At 43.4% G+C, this 16256-nt stretch overlaps 1 protein-coding gene across 3 annotated transcripts in view; it reads left to right on the forward strand.

Annotated features, from left to right (window-relative positions):
• Positions 1–16256, forward strand: part of SLF2 (SMC5/6 complex localization factor 2) — a 62747-nt gene that overhangs the window by 23509 nt on the left and 22982 nt on the right. Inside the window, exons 6-12 of one of the 3 annotated variants that reach the window (XM_074959443.1) lie at positions 441–523; positions 1408–1527; positions 2184–2351; positions 9035–9137; positions 13394–13469; positions 15105–15246; positions 16044–16170. In XM_074959443.1, the coding sequence (XP_074815544.1) occupies positions 441–523; positions 1408–1527; positions 2184–2351; positions 9035–9137; positions 13394–13469; positions 15105–15246; positions 16044–16170 (819 nt within the window). The remainder of the gene's footprint in view (positions 1–440; positions 524–1407; positions 1528–2183; positions 2352–9034; positions 9138–13393; positions 13470–15104; positions 15247–16043; positions 16171–16256) is intronic. The other 2 variants (XM_074959444.1, XM_074959445.1) reach the window with 2 other exon arrangements.

Below are 16256 nucleotides of genomic sequence, written 5' to 3' on the forward strand. Positions count from 1 at the left end.
TAGCAAGTGTGTTTGTTTAACATTTTATATGGTGCTTTTCACTGCAGTATCTGACACCCATTTTACGTATCAGTTAAATGAGGCTTAGAGAGGTTGTGATTTTTTTTGCCCAGTGCCTCATAGGAAGCTTGTAGTAGAGCTGAAAACAGAACTAAGATCTGAGATGGTAAGACCAATGTTTCATCTGCCGATCAGTGCTGTCTGAGAGAAAATGTTTCTGCTCTTTGCAATTGGTTGTGTAATCTGTCAAATGGGGCTCTTTGGCTTAGATTTTATTTTTCAGGATCTCCTGTATGTTTCTAAGTGCAAATTCATATAATATATCTTCTTGAGCAGATGGATTAAATTATTATGAATGATACCTTTTGTCTAGCCATGAATCCTCTTAAGAAGACTGTTTTCCCCATTATAAAAAAAAAATTCATACTACTTCATTACAGCTTTCTAAGATTCCTGTTGTGAGTCAAGTGTCTTATGTGAACAGCCTAGAGCATCTCTTGAAGGAGAAGGAAGAATCCAAAAGGTTAGCATGTTTATTGTTTTAAGGTAAATCTAATAAGACTTGTGAAAAGTGCTAAACTTGCTTGTGGAATCATAGGTTCTTTATTCCTCCCAGAACTGGCACAGCATGAGACGTGGCAAGTTAAGATTTGGCTACTGCTGCCAGTGTGCCTCAATCTGTACCTAGAGGGACCATCTGAATGTGTGTTAATGAGACTGTCAGTAAAAGGACATAGTGTTAGCTGTGGCTTTTGTGATGTGTATACCTGTCCTTAGTCTCATTCCAGTTCCTATCGTCTCCCTTATTGTAGGTCACCAAACAGCTGCTAGGCAGGTATGAAATAAAATCACTTGCATAGAATTTTTACTGTCGCTTCTTCCGCGTTGGTTGCTGTTATAGAGGTAGGCGTATCGGACACTAACATCGTTCGTGCTGCGTACTAGGATCAGAACAGCCACAGTTTGGTGGGTGCAATCAATTAGCATCCTTCCAAGATGTCCTTAAGGCAAAAGCCATAGGCTGGAATGTGTATTGATGCCAGTTTGTGATGATGGGAGGGGGTGCTATTGACAATCTAGCTAGTAACGAACTTGATCTTAGAAGTAAATTCAAAAGCTGTTTAAAGTAATAGAAAAAGAGTATTCTTCCTGTTGATCTTTTACCAATTATAATAATTTCTTGATATTATTTACAAGTAGGATCATACAGCTATAGTAGTCTTCATCAAATTTTTGTTTTAAACTGGTATACTCAGAAGAGTACTTTCAGCCAGTTTTATCACATAATGTGCTTCATGTGATGCTGAAATCCGAGATCTGAACGCTAATCTACAACGGAACATACTTCCGTTCGTTGTAAAAACGGACTAGCAATAATAGGGTGTTCTGCTCTTGCCTCCACTGCAGGGTAGATGAACTAGAGAAACAACTACAAGAAGACATGCAGGAAATTGGACTAAATTCTTCAACTGGAGACGAAGAGCAAGAAAACTCTGATCAAGATAGAGATCTGTCAGAAGAACACAGGTTTTTCCTCTTTAATATCACCTAAATCCGTTGTTTAGTTTCTTTATTCTCCCACATGGGCACGCATACTCAGTGTAATGTTGTTTGTCAGTGGTTCTCAACCAGGGGTCTGGGCCCCCCAGAGGGCTGTGAGCAGGTTTCAGGAGGTCCACCAAGCAGGGCCGACATTAAACTCACTGGGGCCCAGGACAGAAAGCCAAAGCCCTGGGCTCTGAGCCCCGACATCCAGGGCTAAAGCCAAAGCCTCAGCAACTTCGCTTTGTGGGGCCCCTTGTGGCATGGGGCCCTGGACAATTGCCCTGCTTGCTACCCCCTAACGCTGGCCCTGCCTTTTATATGCAAAAAACACTTGTTGTGGCACAGGTGGGCTGTGGAGTTTTTATAGCAAGTTGGGGGGGACTTCGAAAGAAAAAGTTTGAGAACTCCTGATTTATGTGGCTCCTGTAACCTATCCCAGTTACCTCTTTGTTTTTTAAAATGCAAGCGCCTCCTTTATCTTCAGGGTCCTACATAATTACTTGGCAATAACTGTATTGAATCTAGGCTAAAGAGGCTTTGCAGTTTAAGGCTGAAATGTTCATCAGCCAAGGATAAAACTGTCTCAGACAGGTAGTACCAATTATCTAAGTTCACAAGAACAATTGTGTGTATTACAGGGCATTTATAAAGAGGTTTTCAGTAGTATCTGATGCCATTCCTGATTCTCATCCTGGAGAAGAAATATTTCACTTCTCAAACTCTGGGAAAATCTTCAATCAGCAAAACCTTGATTTGAGGAATTCTGGTTTCATCCCTCAAAATCCTATAGAAAAACTCCTTCTTAGGTGAGGATATCTTTTTTCCCCTCTTCCCCCCCCCCCCCCCGCACCCCCCTCCCCATGTTATTGCCCCTTATTTGCAAGGCTGTCATACTGGCTCGATTTTTCTGAAGAGTAAAAAAAAATAAAAAGAAAGAAAAGAAAAGAGCCTTTGGATGGAAGTGAGTTCTGCTTTACCTTGAAAACCAGTGCTGACCCCTTTATCTGGAAGTCAGGTTTTCCTAGAGGGCTTTACAGAACAATTGTGCCACAGCTTGAAAGGAGGCTTTGCTCTTTCCCCCTGTAGGTGGGAACCTGGGTCTCCTGCCTAGTGGTTAGGGCTCCAGGTGGCAGCTCCACCTTGTAGGCACAGTTCCCGAGTGGCAGCCCTATTGTGGTGCAGTTCTCAGGTGGGGTAGGGAACCCCGGGTCCTCCCACTTCACTGGGTTCTGATCCAGGGTTGACTTGGTGCGGTATTGGGTCACCACCTTCCCTGGAGCTCCTAGAGCATATCCTTCTCCCTGGCCTGCCACCCCCAACTATGCTGTCTGGCTGCCTTTTCAATTTCACCTCCAACCCAAGAATGCTGGGCACAGGCAGGTGCAGGGCCTCCTGAGCCCAGAGGTGCTCCTTAACCTCGCCTGTCCAGTGAGGGGTTTATAAACCCAGTCACACCACCTCCAAGCTCACTGAACAACCCACCTCCATTTTTCATTAGCATGGATGAAGAAGGATTCAAGATAGAGGGCTTCCCCCCTGTTTCTGTTGGCTCTTGGAATCCTTGGCCCATGGAATCCTTCACAAGCTTGACAGTTTGCTAAGGCAGAACTGAAAAATACAGTACAATGAATGAAGAAAGTTAGCTGCTTGGGTATGGCAAGACCCAGAAGATCGGGTCTCCTAAAATGGACTCTGAGCTGTAGTACTTATTGCACTCGTTTGTAGAAAGATTTCCATGCTAAAGAGGATTCAAACAAAAGTTTTTACAGCATAATTGTTATGTTCTGGGGTGACGTGAAACCTAGAATCCTTCGCGTATCTAATCATGCAGCCCATCAGAAGAACTAGTTGAGTCTCATGACAAAACCCCTAGAACCGATTTAAGCATACGGCTGTCTTGTCATGAGAAAATTTGGAAGTAATGGTAAGTCAGTCATGGCAAACTCCTTCCATCTTCTTTCCCTTATAGGGAGGTGGCACTTAATTCCTTATATGTTTTACATTAGCGTTTAGAGGCCCCAACTGAATGTGAAAAGAGGTGAAGTGGCTTGTCTTAGGTCACACAACACATCAGCTGCAAAAAGAACCCAATTCTTCTGACTCATAATCCAGTTCCCTATCCACTGGACCATACTGCCTTCCAGAGGAAGAGGAGGGAAACCAAGGCTCCAGCAGCTTCTCTTAATTCCCTTTTGGGGAAACAAACAGAAGTGTTTCTCTTCACCTATCATCAGAGGATAAAATTAATAGGGACCTAAAAAAAAGTTACAATCTGTGGCATCCCTATCCCCGTTATCAAGGCTTAATCATAGAACTAAGATCCTTTGTATGCCTGTGTAACCCACAAGAGCAAAATTTCCTTGTACTTTAAATGGTTTCATACACATCACAAAAGCCCAGCTGACACTATGCCCCCTTTGATAGTTTCATAAAGATCAAAACTCAGTTTTAAATTTCGAACGTTTCACTATTCAGTTTTAATTTTCCTTTTGCATTTTCTGAGCTTGGGCAGGAAATTAGACTGTGCTGCTTTTTTAAATTCTTTTTTTAAGTTAGTCAGTTTCACCTCCAGAATCTCTTGTTTTATGATGCTACAGTGTTTGGCTTTTAAATACTGCAGGAAAATATTGGAATGCAAGTAGTTTTCAATTTTTTCTGTTCTTTTTTTTAAATTTTATTAAACCATTCCCAGAATAGAGACTGAGGTGATTGTCCCTTTCAGTTTAGAGAAGGGATATATGTGTATATGATAGAGGTATACAAAATGATGATTTGGACATAGAAGGAAAACTAGATGCTCTTATTTATCCTTTCTCATAATATAGGAACAAAAGATTCAATAAGATTGTAATTCCACAAGTATAAAACTGATAAAAGGAAATACTACTATGCCTAATTAACCTGTGAACTCTTACCACAAGTTGCTATAATTGAGGCCAATGATTCAGCAAATTAGACACTGATGATAAAAACATACATGGTTATATTAGACGGTTGCTTAGAAGGGGTAAAAACACACATGCTTCAAAGTATAAGTCAGTATCTAATTAAGAAGACATTCCATCCGTGGGCTTATTTCACAAGTGTTCCCTATAAAGTTTCTTCTGTTTTTCCACTAAAGAAACTGGTAGCACCTACTTTCAGAGGCAGGGTACTGGACTAGCGGGGGCCACTGGTTTGATCTATCTTAGCAGTGCATATATTTGGTTATAAAAATATAATCCAAATTAGTCTTAGAATTTATTTCTTCATTAGTAGAGCTAGTACACTGTTTAAAAAGTACATATCTTTAAAACAATTATGCCTTTTAATGAAGACCAGTGAATATTTGAAAGCGAATTATTCTTTCTTAATCTTAAAATTTTCAATGTATATTATGACAATTGAGAGAGGACGAATTGCTTTAAAATTTGTCACCTGCGTTTGAAAAGTTTTATTACGAATAAGGTACAGCCACTGTAGTAGACTAAGGCCTTGTCTAAACTACAGTTTTGTTGACAAAAAGTCAGCAAAACAGTAGAGGTATACACATTGAAATGCTTCTCCTGCTATGCTGACACAATAAAACCGCCTCGAGGAGCGGCATAGAATTTATTGCGATGTAGTTAAAGCAATGTAGTGTCAGTATAGACAGCTCACTTGATTAAGTCTCCTAATTTGCCTCCAGGAGGTGTTTCACAATGCCCTCATGACTGCTCTGGTCACCAGTTTAAAGGTACACAGGTATGCACCCCTCCCCTGTTTAAAGGCCCAGGAATTTTTGAAATTCCTCATTTGCTCGGTGTGCGCAGTTCACACAGCATCATCCCGGCTGACCGTGCTGGCTTTATGCAGCAGACGCGCTCCTGCATAGAGCACACAGAAGCTGTTAGATCTGCTGACTATATGGGGAGAGGAGGCTGTGCAATCACAGCTTCGCACCAGCCATAGGAATTTCAATACCTATGGGCTGATTGCCCCTCTCCTGCATGTCACTGGCAATGTCATGATAAAATAAAGCAGCTGAAGCAGGTGTACCAGAAGGCAAGGGAGGCCAACCGTCGCTCTGGTTTAGCACTGAAGGCATGCCACTTCTAAAAGGAGCTGAACGCTATCCTTGGCGACGACCCCAGCTCCACCACCAAGAGTCTCGTGGATACTTTGGGGCGAATGGAGACAGCTGACTCAACCCTGATGAGGAAGTGGTGGACGAGGAGGTGGAGCTGGAGGATGCTGTGCAGCACATGGCAGGGTTGTCCAGTGCCGTGGCTAGTCAGGACCTCTTTTCCACTCTGGAAGGGTCTAGCCAGTCCCTGCAGTCCTGCTCTGATGTGCAGGAGAGGGGAGCTCCGGTAAGTGCTCATTTTGCTTTCATACTGCATGGTGAGAAGAGATTGAGCTCTCATGTACTTTGCTATAGGTTGGAGGATGGGGTAAGGGACAGAAATTAACAACAGAGCCTGTCTATCTATGCAGTGGGGCCAAGGCAGAAAAGTTTGTTAGTGTACACAGGGATGTCTCTCTGGAATCCTCCATAGTGATCTCTAGGAAACTTTCCTGAAGATATTCTGCAATCCTCTGCTGAAGATTCCTTGGGAGAGTTGCTCTGTTTCTCCCCCATCTGTAGGAAACTTTGCTGCTCCACGCAGCAATTATTTTTGCAGGGACCAGAGCAGTATGCAAGCAAGCAGCTTACGAAGCTAGTCTGAAGCCACCTGCATGCAGCAGATGCCCCCTTGCATCCTGGGTTACCCTTAGGAGTGAGAGATTGGGTTCAATTACCCCAGCCTGTGGAAAAATGTACCAGTATTCAGAGTAGGTTCCCAAGCCACTTATAGTAACCCCCTTTGCAAAACACCCTTTGTCCCCTCTGGGGCCCCCCCCTTCCCCCCCAAACTCACCATGATTGGGACTCCCGGCGACCTGTGTGCTAGCCAAGAGACAGTGAGAAAGAGGTGTGTGTAACTTTTGATAGTCTCAGCTGTGAGCGCACTCACAATACTGTCTCTATTCATTGTTTCTTTGCCTTTGTCTACAGATGTGCCCTTGAGAAACACACTCCTTCGCACCAGCAGAGCACCTCCATCAGATAAGGCAGAGAGTCGGGAGGAGAAAGGAGGATATGTTTCGGGAGGTGCTGCAGTCAATAGATACAGCATAGAGCGAAACAAAGAGCATGGAGGGAGACAATGAAAGACTGAGGCTGGATAGCCAGGAAAGGACACAGGGGCAGGAGCGGATGATTAAGCTCCTCGAGGACCAGACAGAGATGTTGAAGTCCCTCATTAGCCTGCAATCGCAGCAAATCTGTGCCTGTTTCCTCCTCCAGCCACTACAGAACTCTGGTCCATGCCTTCCCCAAATTCCCCACCGCATTCATTGTGGGTTCCTCATCCCTTGTCGTACCCTGTGTACACTATGCTCGGGGACTGGTTTCCCAGTGAAAGCTGGAGTTACACCCAGCTGTGAGAGCCATAACTGTGAGATTGTTCTTCTTTGTTATGTCTCCTGTTTGACCAAAAGTTTGCATTTGATCCTGTTGTTTGACTTGAGACTTTGAAATTAAATGAGTCTTTATTTGTGAAATACATACATTGCTCAGTGCTAACATTGAAACACATTGGCTATAGGTAGGACTATTTGCTCCTTGCAATTAATGCTCAAGAAATAAGCACTACAGGGGTAATTCATGGTGGCATGTAAACATTACTTGGCCAAATGCATCACATACCGACACATTACTGGGAATCATTGTCAAAATGCTCCTTCAAAGCCTCCCTGATTTGAAAAGCCTCCCCGCTGCGCCCCTTTAATTGCTCTTGTATCTGGCTGCTCAGAATCGGCAGCTAGCTGCTCAGAATCAGTGGCCTATCCCTGAGGAAACTTTCCCCTTTTGATTCACAAATATTATGGAGAATACAGCTGGCTGTAATGACCATTGGAATATCTTCCTCATTGAGGTCTAACCAGCCAAAAAGACAGCACCAGCAACCTTTTAATCGGCCAAAGGCATGTTCAGCAGTCATTTGGCACCTGCTGAGCCTGTTATTGAAGTGCTCCTTTCTGCTGGCTAGGTTCCTGTATAAGGCTTCATGAGTCACCGGAGCTAAGGGGTATGCACAGTCTCCAAGGATCATTATGAGCATTTGCACATCCCTCATTGTAATCGTCTGGAAAGAAAGTCCCAGCATGCAGCTGTCTATACATTCCAGTGTTCCGAAAGATGCATGCATCGTGCAACTTCTCTGACCACTCCACACTGAAGTCAGTGAAACGGCCCGGGTGATGCACCAGTGCCTGCAAGACCATGGAGAAGTCACCCTTTTGGTTGATGTACTCTGTTGCAAGATGGTCAGGGGTCAAAATTGGGATATGCATTCCATCTGTCACCCCGTCGCAGTTAGGGAATCTCATTGCCTCAAAGCTATCTGTTATTTCCTGGATGTTACTGAGAGTCACAGTCCTTCATAGCTGGATGCAATTAATGGCCCTGCACACTTACATCACCGCAGCACCCAGGGTGGACTTTCCAACTCCAAAGTGATTTGCAACTGACTGGTAGCAGTCGGGAGTTGCCAGCTTCCACACAGTGATCACCACTCCTTTTTTCTACAGTGAGGGCAGCTCTCATTCTGGTGTCCTTGCACCTCAGTCTGGGGTGAGCTCCGGACACGTTTCTAAGAATGTGGCTTTACGCATCTGAAAGTTCTGCAGCCACTGCTTGTCATCCCAGACATGCATCGCGAGGCGATTCCCACCACTTAGTGCTTGTTTCCCAAGCCTAGTACTGATGGTCCACCTTGGCAAGCTGTTCTGTGAATGGCAGCAGCAATCTTGAATTATTTGTTTCCATAGCAGACTGCAGAGCAGGGAACACCAGTTCACTCTGTTCTGCAGCTTATGGAAAACTGCCGGACCAGCTGTGTTGTGTTCGTATGCTCATCATCACAGTGATCAGCAGCTGAGGATCCATACTGTCAATTAGCGGTAGTGGGCACACAGTTTACTAGGGCTGTTGAAAAATGGTGTGAAATGAAGTAGGAAGCCCATGGAATGATGGGATGGAAAGTCTTGCATCACAGGATGGCATGCACATCCCCATAATGCACTATGGTCCATTCCCAGAGCTCCCAGCAGCAGAGGGTCACAAAGGGTGGTGAGTTGCACAGTGGAATAGCTACCCCTAGTGCAACACACTCTGTCAATGCAAGAGCAATGACTGTGGACGTGCTCAGCTGACACAAGTGACGTTGCTTGGATGTGCTCCACCGATGTTGTTAAAGCAACTTATGATCGTTGTTAAAACTTAAGGTGACTTAACTCTGTAGCATAGATGTGGCCTGTAACTTGTATCCACCAGGAATATAGTGAAAAGAATATTTGTAATGGATGTTTCATAAACTCAAAATTCTTAAGTGAGATCTTGGGGGAAAATGTTGTTTTTATGGTTTTGGAGATGTCAATTTTATCACCAAATTGATTCCTGTTCTCTTTCTAACTATTTTCACAGATCAGAAGTAACACAGCAACTTTCTTTAGCAACTCAGGGTTTCCTCAGTTGTGCTTACAGTTGTACGCAGTGCCCCATGCCAGTTTTGAAGTGGCTGTTTCAGGTAAGATCACTGCTATTTTTCACTTCTCCTAGGTTAGATTATACAATTATATTCATGATTAGTTTATTTGGGGACATACAGTTAGAATACCCAAGATTGTGAACCTACTAGATCAGTTTCTAATTTAAACATAAATCACCCTGTCTTTCTGGATCCTGATCTGTCCTCCAATCTGAAATATTTCAGCTGCACCTCTCTTCCTGCAAACACCAGAGACATTTCAGACACTGTGGGGTTCCGGGGCTTGGCCATGCCACTTCGGTCTTTTCACCTTCCTGGCACTACAAACAGAATACAGGTTTCAGAGTAACAGCCGTGTTAGTCTGTATTCGCAAAAAGAAAAGGAGGACTTGTGGCACCTTAGAGACTAACCAATTTATTTGAGCATGAGCTTTCGTGAGCTACAGCTCACTTCATCGGATGCATACTGTGGAAATTGCAGAAGACATTATATACACAGATGCCAGCAATGCCCCTCTGCCATGTACATTGGTCAAACTGGACAGTCTTTACGTAAAAGAATAAATGGACACACATCAGATGTCAAGAATTACAACATTCATAAACCAGTCGGAGAACACTTCAATCTCTCTGGTCACGCAATCAGAGACATGAAGGTCGCTATCTTACAACAAAAAAACTTCAAATCCAGAGTCCAGCGAGAAACTGCTGAATTGGAATTCATTTGCAAATTGGATACTATTAATTTAGGCTTAAATAGAGACTGGGAGTGGCTAAGTCATTATGCAAGGTAGCCTATTTCCCCTTTGTTTTTTCCTCCCCCCCCCCCCCCCCCCAGACGTTCTGGTTAAACTTGGATTTATGCTGGAAGTGGCCCACCTTGATTGTCATGCACATTGTGGGGAGAGTGATCAGTTTGGATGAGCTATTGCCAGCAGGAGAGTGAGTTTGTTTGTGTGTGTGTGTGTGTGGGGTGGGTGGGGGTGAGAAAACCTTGATTTGTGCTGGAAATGGCCCACCTTGATTTTCATGCAGGTTGTAAGGAGAGTGGTCACTTTGGATAGGCTATTACCAGCAGGAGAGTGAGTTTGTGTGTGTGGTTTTTGGAGGGGGGTGAGGGGGTGAGAGAACCTGGATTTCTGCAGGAAATGGCCCACCTTGATTATCATACACATTGTGAAGAGAGTGGTCACTTTGGATGGGCTATTACCAGCAAGAGAGTGAGTTTGTCTGGGGGGGGCGGAGGGTGAGAAAACCTGGATGTGTGCTGGAAATGGCCCAACTTGACGATCACTTTAGATAAGCTATTACCAGCAGGAGAGTGGGGTGGGAGGAGGTATTGTTTCATGGTGTCTGTGTATATAATGTCTTCTGCAATTTCCACAGTATGCATCCGATGAAGTGAGCTGTAGCTCACGAAAGCTCATGCTCAAATAAATTGGTTAGTCTCTAAGGTGCCACAAGTCCTCCTTTTCTTTTTACAAACAGAATAGGACTTCAGCAATCCTGCCTTATTCTTTAGAATCCTAGTGTCTTAAATCTTATTTTGGGGGCAACAGAAAGCTCTCTTCCATCTTCCCATCCCTACTATCCCTTTTAGGAGATGAAATTTCTTGTACCCAGTCTGTCTAGTAGGACCACCTACCAAACTCCTTTTTTCTCCTCTTCCCTCCCCAGTCAAGGCAGAGCTGGCCAAACAGTGCAAGTAGAAGACCGGTAGGTGCTCTTTCTGTCAGGGGTCAGAAGGATTGGGGAGCTCTGCCACACCTGCTCCCATTCCATAGAATCTTATGCTGGGGAAGGGGCTCTGACTCTGGACAGCAAATCAGGTTTTCCATTCCCTTGTGACTCTTCCCCTATCACCAGCAGGCTTCTGTAGAGACCCTCAACAGGGGTGGTTCTGTCCTGAAACAGGCCTAAGGGTGGAATATCTCTTGTCTATCACATGGATGCTATTGACTTCAGACATGTGGGTACAGGAGTCTGTACAGTATAGATGTTCTCTGGAGCTCCTCCACACCCTTCATTTCCTCTTTAGACCCAGAGAAAAATTAAACTGACTGAAGGAGGCCTTTCACTTCTATAGTTAAGGGCCTTAAAGCCTGTCTTTCGTGATAAAAGATGCTCAAGGCCGTAGTCTATATTCTCCACAGTAAAGAATAGATTATGAAGAGTTTGACGTGTCTTGGACCTCAGGAGAATGAACAGGTAGATGAGGGCAAAGTTCAAGATGGAGACTTTAGTTGCAGTTATAGCAGAAATTTCTCCATCAAACGTATTGACACTGGTGGTTATGGCAGAAGTTTTTATCTGCATGTCTCTCAGACCTGTTTAACTTCTATTGCTCAGTTGCAGAAATCACCACAAAAAGCATTACTTTTTAGTCTGTCTTCTGCCCCCAGGATGTTCTGATGTTATCAGTAGTGACACTAGCCAGACTTAAGGAGTCCAGGAATTCATCTTGACATTCTCATCAGAGCTTCATCCCCAGGGGCCATACAGGAAGCACCCCAGGGTACTTTCCTGGTCACATGATTCAGGCATGTGGGATTCTGATAAATAGCTCTGACACCCCTCTCCTTCTAGCCCCTCATGCAACTACTAGAATGAGTGATTCAGAAGATCAAAACTGAAGAAGCAATCAGTGGTCAGTCATTCTTATCACCCCAAATTGGCCAAGAATACACGGTTCTCAACTAGTTAAATGAAGAGATGTAACAGTTCCTTCTCTGCAGACAGCCTCTCCCGTCCCATAGTCTGTTCTTGCATACCGCCTCAACTACCTAAACTGGGTAGCTTGGCTGTTCAGCAGCAGTTGCTAAACAAGGTACTCTCCCAGCTTTCTTGTGGGCATTTTACACTTTTCAGCTTATTCTGAGTATTGACAGAATTCTAGTAATGGTGTCAAGGGGGGGGGTAGATTAACTTGGAAACCAGAGATTCCATCTCCACTGGATTACTTGCAGCTCATCCTAGACTTGGAGTTGAACAGTTGCATCTCAACAGCAAATAATGTTCACAGGTTTGTCATAAGGTAGCTCAGAGACTTTGATATCAAAGTTTTTAGGGCAATTTGTCTATCCAAAAGTTAGAGCTGTTTTCCAACCTGGGAGTAGGGTTATAAGCTCTTGCAACCTATCAAGTCACTGGAAAGTAGATGTCCCCTCCCTACTTTCTCTCCGTAAAGACATGCTTCCTGGTGTCAGACTTACACTGAAAGAGTCTGAAGTCTCTGCTCTTAGAAGGCACTGGCTTTACAGCATATTACATATAGGAGTTCTCTGTAGTTCATTTATTATCAAGGTAAACATTCTTCCATTTATCACAAGGAATTATTCATCTTGCCCAAAATCCTCAACATGCATGGGTAGGTGGGTCAAGTTCTGAATTATTGGAGAATATGCAGCTTCAGAAAAACCGATTCCAGAAGGCAGGAGCTCACTTACCACATTGGCCTCAGGAAAAGACGTGAACCACCATTTAAGAAATCTTCTTTAGGGTTGTCTTTATATCTTTAAAAAACCTTCCTCCCCAGTTCTCTTCAACAATATTCAGGAAGATGGTCTCCAAATGGATTAATACAGTACTGCTGGTTTTAGGATATGCTGCTCTCCCTCCTTACCAATTTTTCTTTGTTTGCTACGTCTCAAATGTTTCTGAGGGAAGAGGTCAAGATTCAGAGAGCAGATCTTACTATTGCATTTCCTTTCTTTCCCCCAAACTGCCTGACTCAAAATAAGTTCTTCTCTACAATCACCTCTTCAAGGGTCATGTATATAGTTGAGACCTTATTCAAATGTATTAAGAGTTTATCTACTGAGAATTCAGTGTTTCAGTACGGTATTATGGATGCTTATCTGGCCAAGAGTTGAAGTCCAGTCACAACTGTCTTCACTACTGGTTAGAAGAGAGAGACTGTCCAGGTGGCTTAGTCTGCGGGAGAAGTCAGTTCCAGAAAGAAAATCCTCATGTGACACATCTCACATTGAGGTTGCCGCAACTAGTATGAATCTTCTCATGAACTGTTGAGACATTGGGTTGTAGGGTTCTGACCTTATCCTTTGGAAGAATGTAAATTTTAATTAAAACATTCACAAGATAAGAACTCTGTTTGAATGACGCAAATAACCTGAATACCCTGTGGTATCATGCCTCACACTGTTCCTTGCTTAGGAGGCTTTGGCATTTATTTTTTTGTAACCTGTTTCTTCTCTTAACAAGGATTCAGGTTATTTTATTAATAAAACTGCAGTGTACCTAATACGTAACTTAGTTTGCAATGCTTCTTTCAACAGATGATGTCAGTTCATTCAGACTACTATGTTTCAGTGCAGATTTTGGATACGCTGATGGAGATAACAATTAAAAATGGTGAGTCTTTTAAACGAGACAGTGTGATTGACTGAGGAAAATGGTCATTAGGCCCAAATCTAGAAAGAGGAAAAACAGAGAATACGTTGGTTCTCTTTTATTACATTGCCACTGTAGATCCAGATTGTGAGTTTAGGTCCCTTTGCTGTGTGATATGGCACGCATTTCATAGCCGCTAGTCTTTCAGTGATTGTATGCAAGCCGTGCAGCTGGTTGTGATCTCACTGTACAGCTGCAGGGGTGATACACCCAATACAAAGGTTACTCTGGTCAATTACCTTCCATCCTTGCCCAAATAGCACTAAAACTAGGAAGACATCTGTCCAGTAGATCAAATGTTGACTTTTTCCCCTCCCCAGAAGTCTTTCCCTATACCTCACAAAATAAAGGCTGAGGAAAACAGTCCATAGACTAAAAACTAGAAGGCAGTGTGATTTTTTCAGATGGTTATATCTGGTTATATCAAACGCTGCATGGTTTTCCTTCAGGATAAATAGCAGAAGTGGTAACAGAGGGCCCAATGTATGGAAATGGCCTTTGAGCATCTGCCCCTGCCTACGTCTCTGCTCTCATTTCCTGCTTATCCTCCCCTCTCTCATTTGTAGTTTCAAGGACTTCTGTCTGACCACTCCATATATTCTCCAGCTTTTTTGCTCATTCAAATCCCTCAAGACTCGTTACTGATTGAAGCCAACCAGCTAATTCTTTTAATTAAAAAGGCAGTCACTCACCCATTTCATATAAACTTTTAAAAAGCTGGTATGGGTCGAGTTTCTCTGAACCGTCCTATTTATTTTCTCCTTGATTTCTGTTGTCTGCTTAGATTGTAAGCTTCCGGGTCAGGGAACATGTCCTCCTCTGTCTTGTACATCACCGTGTGTATCTTTGTCTCAAATGTTACTCCATAGGAGTAGTGTTTGATCCTGCTTGGGGCACTTTCAGTTTCCACTGTTTTCAGCATTCCTCGCAACAGCATCAAGTCCCAGTTTACAAAAGCGTAAGCCAGTTCAGAGCTATAATCCTGATTCTTTTTGTTGTCTGAAAAATTTTGCATCTCATTTTCATCTTCCCTTCTTAACTTAGCTACCCCTAGGCTCAAGAGCATCTTCTGCAATTACTATGTGTATGTCAGACAGTAATGCATGCTATAAACCAATATCCCCTAGGCTTTGAGCATCATCTCTTTGGTAACTGCCATCAAACAAGAGTAAATTATACCTGTACAATGCTTTCTGGTTTAGAAATTGTGTCCATTCTTAGAGGCAGGCATAACCCTTCCGGTATTCTGATAATAGCCCCACTGACAGTTTATCTGGTCCTCTGAAAGTAACCCTCACCCTACGTATCATGCCCTGGGTTGGGGAGCAACTTCAAAAACTCACCTAAAACATAAACTGCTCTCAACTAGACAACCAATATCACCTTTCAGTGTCAAGCACCGCACCTCTAGTGCTACAAAATTATCCTGGTGGCTTTGTGGATAACAGGCCTGTACTTTGATGTACAGAAGGTCCTCATGTTAGTAGTGCTTAGCACTGGCATCACATATGGCCATTACACACATTCAGTTTGTTTAAAAGCCACAAACTCTAAAATTAACTTTTTAAACATCAGTGTCTTGTTTTGTACTTGTAGCTTCCATCAGTGATGCACAGTCTAAAGCGTGGATTCCCTCACTGTCTGATATATCGGCTGTATTTATCAATATGGGAGTGCCTTTTAGATCTTTATTTCCTCTGCAGCATCTACAGCCCACCTTTAGTGAAGATGATATTTTGTAAGTATTTTGCTCTTGCTTTCTTTGCTCTAAACAATAAATATCCTATCTCGTGCTGGAATGTAGACTAGGAGCTGCTTCCTTGGTTTTCTTCTGTCATGTCCACTCTCTTTGCATTTTTAACAGTGTACAACAGCCTGACGGTTAACCATATAGTACATAGAACACATACCATTATAACAATTTCTGCCAGTTAAATGTTCAACAAACCAGAGGGTTTATCGGTCCTTGGCTCTTCCTGCTTTAACTTTTCACTGAGTTTTATAAAAAGCACAACCTAGGAAATTGGGCCAAACCATTAAGAGTGCTTTAGAGCAGTGGTTCTCAACCAGGGGCCTGGGGTCCCCCTAGGGGGCCTCGAGCAAGTTTCAGGGGGGCCTCCAAGCAGGGCCAACATTAGACTCGCTGTGGCCCAGGGCAAAAAGCCGAAGCCCCACTGCATGGGGCTGAAGCCCAGATCCCTGACCCCTGCCACCTAGGCTGAACCTCAGCAATGTAGCTTTGTGAGGCCCCCTGTGGCATGGGGCCCCAGGCAGTTGCCCTGCTTGCTACCCCCTAATGCCGGCTCTGGCTTTTATATGCAGAAAACCAGTTGCTGGGGCACAGGTGAGCTGTGGAGTTTTTCTAGCATGTTGGGGGGGCCTCCAAAAGAAAAAGGTTGAGACCCCTCGCTTTAGAGACACCCAGAGCTTGTTCCCTATAACACTTTCAAAGAAATCATATAATATTTTTCTTAAATTGAATCAAAATGGCTTTGGAGTATCTTTTTTTTTTTTTTTTTTTTTTTAAATGTGTAGGTCGTTTAACATGTTTTCTCTTAGATCTGAAATGCAAATAACAGTGGGAAAACAAACAAGTGGAGAAACCTCTGCAGGTCCTGCTTTTTCTTGTCTGCCAGAAACCAACCTAATTAACGTGGTCAAGGTGAGATTTCTCAAGTGCTGTTTTTTTTAAGGGAGATCTATGTCTGAGTGCAGTACTGGGTATGTCTTGAAGGTAATACTACCCTG

Source organism: Natator depressus, chromosome 7 (genome assembly GCF_965152275.1).
Source record: "Natator depressus isolate rNatDep1 chromosome 7, rNatDep2.hap1, whole genome shotgun sequence".
NCBI classification, from domain to species: Eukaryota; Metazoa; Chordata; order Testudines; family Cheloniidae; genus Natator; species Natator depressus.